This window comes from Poecilia reticulata, linkage group LG9 (genome assembly GCF_000633615.1).
Source record: "Poecilia reticulata strain Guanapo linkage group LG9, Guppy_female_1.0+MT, whole genome shotgun sequence".
NCBI lineage: Eukaryota > Metazoa > Chordata > Actinopteri > Cyprinodontiformes > Poeciliidae > Poecilia > Poecilia reticulata.
Window position 1 is genome coordinate 26,839,261 of NC_024339.1, and position 9,456 is coordinate 26,848,716.

The following is a 9,456-nucleotide window of genomic DNA, read 5'->3' on the forward strand; positions in this document are numbered from 1 at the left end:
TATATATTCCCATGAAGAGCATTTCCCCCTCCCAAAACCAAACAGTAGATGTTCAACCTAAGTTTTCTTAACACAAACAATTAACTTGTTTTCACTCTCTATATCGCACACAGAAGGTATCATTAAAAAAAAAAAAGTTCTGTTACTATTTTATCTGTGCACTTTCCTATCTTTTGCAGAATACCATGCCCATCAGAGTACTGACACACAGAATGACTGACATGCTTCATACCGTGCTGCCACAGTACGACATTATCAGCTGGGTGTGTGTGACAACAGGGTGTGGCATCAGTTTAAACCGAACACAACCTTAATTTCTGAGACTAATCTTCATACTTCAGCTCACCGCGTGTTTTCTGTCAGTTCATGTTTTTGTTTCTAGAAGTCGCGTTGATGTCTCTTCTGACTGCCTCAGCGATCTTGTGTACGTTTCTTTTTTTTTTCCAGTGGTTTTTCTCAACTGGCACAATGTCATCTGCAGGAAACATGGTACTCTGATCAGGGTTTTCCAGAATCAGCTCTCAATCCTCAATTTCAACAGATAACATCTCACACTGCACAAAGTTTAACTTCACGTAGATGATTTAAACGAATCAGCAAAATTCCTCAAGAGTTGTCACACAAGAGCTATTTCTTTTTTTTTTTAGCTAACCGTAGTATTTTCACTGGTTCCTTTGAGAGAAATTCACAATTTGCAGCTTAATTATTATTAAGTATCTAATACAAGTGTTTTAGAAAATAGAATAGAATATGATGTTATCAATAAGGTTTGTGAATTACACAAGGTTCTTGCTGAGAACATTTTTTTTTGCAAAGAGCTTTCAAGAAAAATGAGCTTCAGCAAAAAAAATAATTTATTATAATGAAATAATCACCAATGCCAAACAGTTTGATTCAGGTCCATGCAACACACAGCTTGATTCTTTGGACAACATTATTATATGAAAAGAGAAACATCCAGACAGTTCAAAGTGTATTACTTAAAAGAGAAGAAACTTTGAGTCCCTTAGCATTGGCTAATTATCATCCGTCGTGACTTTTCTACCACAACATGGGCCCCCAGGCTCCACTGTAGTCCCACAGGTAGGGTCTGTACTGGTAGGCTTTGCAGAAGGAGGTTAATAGTGATGCTCTGACCAAATCCTCTCTGAAACCCAGTCCATCCGCTTTGTATGCATCCTTGCAGAGCTCTGCAGTCTGCTGCTTTCGCTTGGTTTTGTACCGCCTGTTCTGAAACCAGATCTTGACCTGGGTCTCGGTCAGTCTTAAGGTGCTGGCCAGGTGGGCCCTCTCTGGGGCTGATAGGTATTTCTGGTGGCTGAATTTTTTCTCCAGTTCAAGCACTTGAAGGTGCGTGAAGGCCGCTCTGGACCGCTTCTGTTTTCCTGCGGAGGAGAAGCTCGACTCTGAGGAGCTGGGATGGGACGTGTCCGGAGACTCTGCGGAGGACAGAGCAGACATATGAATAGGTCTGCTGTTTAGTTTTCTAGTAAGTTTGTTAGGTTCGTGAGCACTATGAATTACGCAGACTGCACAAATTGAAGCAATCTATTTTTTAACTCAATATTGCTACCATCCCCCTAAATCCAAAAAAAAGATGTTGAATAAGCTCGTCAACATCCCGTGCAAAACCGTTGACAGATTCCCTATCCTTAACCTTCCAGTTATGTCAAGCATGCCGGTGCTCACCTGTGTGCATTCCAAAGGCGGATTCCTCGGGATAAAGGTGTGTTGACAACTTTTCAGACTCCTCTCTCCAGTCGGAACATTTTTCCCTCCTTGGCGAGCTGCATTTGCCGTCCACTCTCTTGTAGTCCTTACTGGACAGGATGTCCTCAATGAGGAACGACGTCACAGGTTTGATCGTACCAGACATTTCCATCCAGTAATCTCCAGAAATGGGAGACCTGTCAGCACCAGAAGACAGAGGCTTTGCTAAAGCAGCGTGTGTGTCCTCACACTCTCAGGAGGTTTAAATTTATACGCAGGGAAGAGGCGGATTCAGCCAGACTGAAGTGAAAGAAGGGTGGGGTCAAGCTGACGATTATTTTGTCAACTTCTGTGGACAAACCTTGCTGGAATTTCAGAGATTAAAACTATTATCATTCCTCAAAGTCAGTGTTGCAATTGTTTAGTTCTAATGTTTTGATGATTTAGCATTAATTTCTAGTGTGAAACACTGAAAGTAGAAACTTTTTTTCGTATTTTGTTGGAATTTTTGGAGTGTTTACTTGGCATGACTTTGTAAAGATAGAAGAAAAAAAAAACAATCAGGCAACAGATCCCCCACAACACACGAACACACCACACATTTGATTTTGGGGATAAAATGTATTAACAAAAATATTGTCAAGTAAATTTCTTGCTGTTGCAGCGTTTTTACATTTTTAAAGAGACAAAATCAGATAGACAAAATAAATATTTCTTTTTAGAAACTTTCAGCTTGGATATATTGGATACATGCATGAATGTACACATGGACATGCACTTTTAAAATAGTATATTTCTGTTTTTTACTCTGAACTACATCTAAAAATAAAAATAAAATAAAAATAAATAAATAGAAAGCAAAACACTGAAAATACTGTTTGTAAAGATTTTCTGTGATTTTCTTATAAGGAACTTGCAAGAAAAACACGTAAGACCATTTCTTGGTCCTGGTTTTCTGAAACATTATTAACAAGATGAGGCAAAGTGCATATTTAACAGTTATGTCATAATTTGAAAAAACTGTTTCAACCTGCTTTTATTTGTAATCTGTGGTCAAACAAAAATATTGTTGTCCTGTTTAAGTGTATCTACTGAAACTGTTTGATATTAACAACAAAATTTAATGTATTTTATTAAGATTTTCTGTGATATACTAACCCACGCTGTGTGTAATTGGGAGGCAGAAAGATCTGTTCCTGTCAAAAATATTTTACAAGTAAAAATCTGAAAAGTGTGGCGGGCCAATTAACCCAACTGTATAGAACTTGTCTCTACCAGCTTTAGAAACCCAAATTTAGTCCAGTCTCCTTTTCAATGTAGCTCACGCTCAGTCAATTTGCATGGAAAGAGTCTGTGAACATTGTTTTCCGATCCCCTGATTCTCACATTTAGGCTTTTGTGCTGTAGGAAGCTGAACCTCTGCCCCAGTCTCAAGTCTTCTGCAACACAATTTTTATCAAGGGACTTTCCTGCATTCAACCTGTTCCTGCTGAAGAAAAGCATTTCCCTCAATGTAGCATCACTACGCCTGTTTTCCTCCTGCATCTCTTTCATAATAACCAGAGGTTCGTCAGTCTTCATGATGCTGTTTCTTCCCTGATGTTCCCTAACAACCCTCTGACGGCTTCCACCGTTGAATTTACATTGAGATTAAATTACAAGAAACTACACAACATGAGCTTTTTTTGTGTGGGTCTGTCAATAAAACATTGATATGTTTTTTTCTTGTTTTGTGGGAATGAATGAAAAATCTCAAGGAGCATGAATATTTTTTGCGAGGTGTTGCACAGCTACATACTTAAAAGAAAATTGGACAAACTTTTCCAGGTTTGTAGCTTTCCTGGGGTGAAACCATGAAAGATAAAACATTCTGCTCCAGACACACATACTCGCTTAAGTATTTGGTGCCACAGCAGTTAAATGGATTTACGTCTTAATCCCCACAAACCCGTCAGCTCAGCACGAGGAGCCCAGTGGCCTCAGGGAGACACCACTGTCTGCAGCACACGGGCAGAGTGGGAAGGGTCGGGGTCAGAGTGGGTGGTCAAGCCTCCCGGAGCACTAATGAGTTGGACACATTGAGGCCGGCTCCTGAATGGATGCGCTCATTGTTCCTAGATGTTTATTTGTTGTTCTCTGCGGTGCAGAGTGACCTCTCTGCGGCGGCTGAGGTGTTTACTGGAGGTGTCCGTGTTGCTCTGGGATTTAATGCTTCATTAGTCGATCCGTGATTTCGGGTATGATAAACATGACCCCGTTGCCACCTCATGGTCCTGCTGACTCTGTTCACGCCGTCAGCCGTAGTCTGACTGACGAGGCCCTGAATGTCCCTGCTTCGCTAAAATGAAAACGTCATCGTTAGTCATGTAGCTTACATGTTGCTGGCAGTCACCCATATTTAAATGCTGCTGGGATTCGCAGGTAAAGCATATCTGCTCAGCTTCCTCTTTAACCTATTGTCTTGTCAACACAGTGTTAAGATCCTCTGTGTGATACTCTTTACCCTGACCTTGTCTACGGCTGTCTCAGGTATGTTGAACGGTAAAGAGATCCTTTGTCCTATTGTCTAGACACCATATCTGTTTTGTTTTCTTCAATCCTTCGGGTTTATTTCGGGGTGGTATTTTCTGTAAAAAAAAAAACACAAAAAAACCCCCAAAAAAACCCAAACTTTTTCACTTTTTCAGAAGCGTAAATTTTGCTTAAATGTATATAAACACGAGGTGACTTCATGACAACATCCCAGACTTGGTTGGTTTTTCTCTGAACTTTCTTCGCTTGTCTGAAGAGGAAACCTCATGCACTCTGCATGATGACACAAGCATAGAGGCAGCGCACGTGTCATTCTGGAGGGGGATTACATTTGGGGCAGCTCTTTTGAGAGAGCACACCGATGCAGTCATCTGCCCTTATTCTGCGACAATACGGGAGGAAGATGATCCTTACTCTGATTCTATAACAATCCCCATGATTGCTGTCTTTTTAAGCTAGCAACCTTTTGTGTTTTAAGCATTCACCTCGTAGATGTAGCTGCACATCAGACGTGACATCGCAGAGCTTCCGACCTTTTAGCCCAGGAAGGCATTTGTCTTCCACAGTTTAAGCTTTGTGGTGACAATGTTTTCTTTGAGCTGCTGCATGTCGCTGTGCCATCAGTCTTCTGCCATTTCCCCTGTTATTTCACGGTCTGTGATGACAGGCAGAGATTGTTGTGACTTAACAGTACATTTGTCAGACTCCTGCGCTGTTGACGGCTCGACAACAGTTTTCGTCATGTGTCTTGCAACTTCATGCAAAACTAGTACAGTCTCTTTAAATGAGTTTTGTGACATAGCAGATGTGTCATCAGATTTATGAAAGGCCAGTATGTGGTACATGGTCAATAGTAAGTAAGTAAGTAATAAGTAAGTAGAGTTTATTCATAGGGTGCTTTTCACAGACATAAAATCACAAAGCGCAGTACAATTAAAAGTAACCTTAAACTATGCAAAGCATGAATCAAACACAAGAAACACAATAAAATCATGACATGGGGAAGCCTGGGGAAGCCTGGGGAAATAAAAGTGCTTTTAGTTGCTATTTTAAAAACCTCCACAGTCAGCAAAAAAGAGCTGCCAACTGTCCCACAGCCTTGGTGCCACTGAATAAAATGCTCCTTGGGTTTTTGGTCACGTATGTGGAATAACCAAAGTGAGTCGGTGTTTGAGAACGAAGGGCAGCAGAGTGTTAAGTTAAAATCTGACAAAGATAATCAGACCTGACCATTTAAAGCTCTGTACTTCAGCACAAGAACTTTTAAAGAGGTACAGGTTGTGAACGGTTTATGTTTCTGCTTCAGAGTCTCCCAGGTCATAAATGTGATTTTTTTTTTACCTATGTAGGTAAGATTCAAATTTTTTTTTAAACATTTTATTTAAATGCATTATTTTGTTCCGTTTAAGTGAATTGATTTTGAAAGCCTATTTATTCAATCTATCATACATTCTGAGCAAGATGTTACAGACAATTCTTTCTTCACAGATTTCATGTTTTACTCATCTTCAGCTATTTGGAGATGACGAGATGTTTAATTTGCTAAATGTACTGGTGTTTGACAGAATCTTTAATTCTGACAGCTACAAACATTTGCATTTGTTGAAAAAGAACAACGCCATGACATTTACACGCTATTTAACACCCTCGGGTTATAAATTAGGGATGGAATTGGACACAAGCCCAAGCGCAATCTTAATAATTTTTGGAATTTCTTTCTTTCTTTATTTCTTTCTTTCTTTTTTTTCTTTGAAGGTTTAACATTAAACCAGATATGAACAAATGCCAGCTTCACCCTGAAGTCTGCATGGACTTAAAAGTCCCACTAGTATGAAGGGATGGAAGAGAAGATTTAAAGAAAGAAAGGTCTCCCACTAGAGGGAGCCTCAAATCTCCAGCAGTAATCTAAAGCGCCACAATATATCAACATGTCGTTTTCAAATGGACGTTAGAGACAATTAACAGCGTGTTACTTCTCATTCAGCTCGTAAGAAATCTAGCATTTCTTTGGTTAAATGATCTAGATGCAGCACAGCTATTTGATTTGTAAATCCTCTCAGATGCAATCATAGACAACAGCTTATCTGACCAGCATGAATACTGATATAAATACAGAGCAACACAGCATGAAGCTGATGGAACAGCATGACTTAATTCTAGTTCTCCAAACCACAATAGGTCTTTCACTGATGTCCAAACTCGCGTCATCCCTCGCTTAAATGGACCCTCATCTCCACAATGTAATCAAGCCCCTTCCATTTTTGTCTTAAAAAGCCGTTCGGGCGTGTTTACATATCCAGCTTTCTAACTACAATAAAAGATAACGCTTTTTTGTTTTGTTTTTTGTTCCACAGATACCAACTTTGGGAAGTTGAAAAGTTGGAAAGTTTTCCGGCTGTTACAGCTGTTCTGTTCGTCGTCTGTGACAAATTGTAATCTGATCAGTTTGTGACTGTATTTTTTTTTTCTATTAAGTTATTCAAAATATGCCCTTAGCAACAGGGACAATCACAGGTCCTTTCACAATGTAATGATGTGGAATACATGAAGTATCAAAAGAAAAACTGCTCAGCTGCTAAAAATGTTTAATACCTGCTACAGTCAGACTTTCAAAGTAGAAGAGGAGCTGGTCCCAGTTGTTCTCATATGATTGCACATTAGCTTGGTGTTAGACTTTTCAATCATGCTGATTTATTTACTGAGTGATTTTATTATATTATTATTCCATCTGTTTTTATGTGGGTTATAACAACGGCATTTAAAGACATGAAACTTCTACTTGACTGAAACGTCAACCTTTGAAATGCAGCATGTCACTTGATGAAACAGACACAACTTCAATGATGCCTTGCTTTAATCAGGGCTTGTTATTCATTGTTAATGCCTGCCACCGCATTGCACACTAATGCTATGTGACCATGTCCAGTTGACTGCAGAAGTATTGTGTGAGACTTGATCAGTGCCCAAATGACCAAAAATAGAGAAATAAATAAAAAAAAATCTTACCTTAGACTCACATAAAACATGTCAGCCGAAGCTAATATTTTTTAAAGATAATCTTTTATATTAAAGTGAAAATCAATGGATGACCTTGTTCTTTCAGTCCTCCAGTGTCTCTAACACCGTCTAGAGTGTTAGAGACACTCTAGACGGTGAGGGTCCACAGGTAATGTCACCAGTGGACCACCACATGTCCTCCTCGATGGTTGCCTGGTTGCTCACAGTAAGTGAATACACAGGACTATACTTTTTAAAAGCTACCTTCTCCATTAACCCTCCAGGCTTCCACCTTCAGAAGTTCTCTGGTGTTACTGCCATAGCTGACCTCAAATGCTCTGACATGTAACTTGCATAGAGTAGCCAGTGCTATTTTAATGACTGTACAGTGTTTTCTAAAATTTGCTCTTTCTGTACACATTATCACTTTTGTTCATTTTTTATTTTTGCATGATTCTGCAAAAATGTCTGTCAATTTGCTGCGGATACGCCTGAATTTCCTCACTGAAAGACTATAAAAGTTAATTCTATTCTATTTTATTCTACAAAACCCTTTTGTTTATGCGATTCAGTTGAGTGTTTTATTTGTTGTTCATTTCCTTGTTCTGTCTTTTATTCTGACCTAACAGAAAATAACTGTTTCAAATAATTAAAAAAAAATCTCTCATTTGGCAAAACGAGAACTATCACACACCCCAAATCTACCCATCCAGCCAGCACCCACACACCCCACCCACACAGACATTATTATCTGATGATCAGTCCGTCTCCTCTCTGTCTACAGCTTCATTCTTATCTCTGCAGCTGAGATGCAGCTTCAGCTTATGCGGAAGTGCTACCTTTCTTTAAATCTCAGCCATTCAAAGTTACATCAAAACACCCTTTTCTTTTCTTTTCTTTTCTTTTCTTTTCTTTTTTTTTTTTACTGAGAAACCTAAACTATTTCCACCCGTTCAAATAACCTGAAAAGAAACACGAAGGCTACAACTACTGTGGCGCATCTCCCCCACGAATCGACGGCTCATGATTTGAGTGACAGATCCGATTCTCAGTCTCTCTTCTTGAAAGTTTGAACAAGTTTAAGAGCCACTCAGTCTGAGGCATTGTTTACCAAGCAGAGCCGCGAGACAAGACAGGCTCTCTGGCCTTATCAGCGACTCTGCACTCTGTGGGTTTGTGAATGGGACAATAATGAGCTCGGTTTGATAAAGCAGCTCTGTCAGGTCGGATGTCACTTCGTCTTCGTCCATTAGCTCCTCGATGGTTGCCTTTGATAAAACTGTGAAGCTCGTCAAAAACGCCTTCTGATACCCCAAGCGGTAAGTTTGTTTGGCGCATGCGTGATGAGTTAAATGCAAATTAAATCCATGGACTATTTACCCACTTATCCATGCAGGGTCACATCCCGGGAGTACGACTAAAGGTGGAGGGAACAACAAAATAAACAAACGTATTCCATTTTTATTTTTCCATTTATTAAAAATGCCATTTAAACGATAGAATAAACAATAAAATAGAAATAAAATAATTATGAACTTGAGGAAAACAGTGATAATAGTGAGCATGTGTACTGTATGTCACCACCAGCCTCTAACACCCTGTAAAGAAGCCTGAAGCTGGTGGAGCAGAGTCAGCTGAAACCGACAGCTGGCTGCTGCAGCTGGACACGCTGTGGTACCTGCAGCCGTACAGGTCGCTGTTTCCGCTGCCAAACGCCGGGCTGTAGTGTCCCAGAGTTACGTTGTAAGGCCCCGAAAGGTAGGGACCTGCACCGCACAGCTTCCCGTCCCGCACCAGCACCGGCACCGCTATCCGCCTCGGTGCAGGTGGGAACCCGGCCAGCTCAAGGGACCTGTCCTGCGTCTGACGCTTGCACTTGTACCGCCGGTTCTGAAACCAGATTTTGACCTGGGTGGAGGTGAGTTTGAGCGTCTCGGCCAGGTGCTCTCTCTCCGGGGCGGACAGGTAGCGCTGCTGCCTGAAGCGCCTCTCCAGCTCCGACACCTGGGGCTGAGAGAAGAGGACCCGGGGCTTCCGGCGCAGCCTGCTTCTGCTCTTAGCGCCACTGTCACAGTCGGGTGAAGAGCCGAGGCCGCACTTTTCTGCAGAGAGGAAAAAAGGCAGCAAAATTTAAATCACTTTGTACATAATTATAATAATCCAAGAAAACAAGGATAATTGTTTCCTTGGGTTATTAAGGAAAACATGTGTGTATAT

At 40.6% G+C, this 9,456-nt stretch overlaps 2 protein-coding genes and 1 long non-coding RNA gene across 3 annotated transcripts in view; all 3 read right to left on the minus strand.

Moving 5' to 3' along the window:
- Positions 1–102: 102 nt before the first annotated feature.
- On the minus strand, positions 103–1,930 carry nkx3-1 (NK3 homeobox 1). Its single transcript, XM_008418988.1, has 2 exons — positions 1,690–1,930; positions 103–1,439 (listed from the first exon to the last, which is right to left on the minus strand). The coding sequence occupies exons 1-2, from the start codon at positions 1,880–1,882 to the stop codon at positions 1,042–1,044; spliced, it is 591 nt and encodes a 196-aa protein (XP_008417210.1). The 5' UTR covers positions 1,883–1,930; the 3' UTR covers positions 103–1,041.
- Positions 1,931–3,815: 1,885 nt separating this feature from the next.
- Positions 3,816–4,892, minus strand: LOC103470501 (uncharacterized). The gene is made up of 3 exons (XR_534498.1): positions 4,728–4,892; positions 4,220–4,337; positions 3,816–4,048 (listed from the first exon to the last, which is right to left on the minus strand). It is a non-coding gene; the product is annotated as an uncharacterized LOC103470501 (long non-coding RNA).
- Positions 4,893–8,829: 3,937 nt separating this feature from the next.
- Positions 8,830–9,456, minus strand: part of nkx2.7 (NK2 transcription factor related 7) — a 2,439-nt gene continuing 1,812 nt past the window's right edge. The window contains exon 2 of the mRNA XM_008419272.1: positions 8,830–9,341. Within this exon, the coding sequence (XP_008417494.1) occupies positions 8,830–9,341 (512 nt within the window). The remainder of the gene's footprint in view (positions 9,342–9,456) is intronic.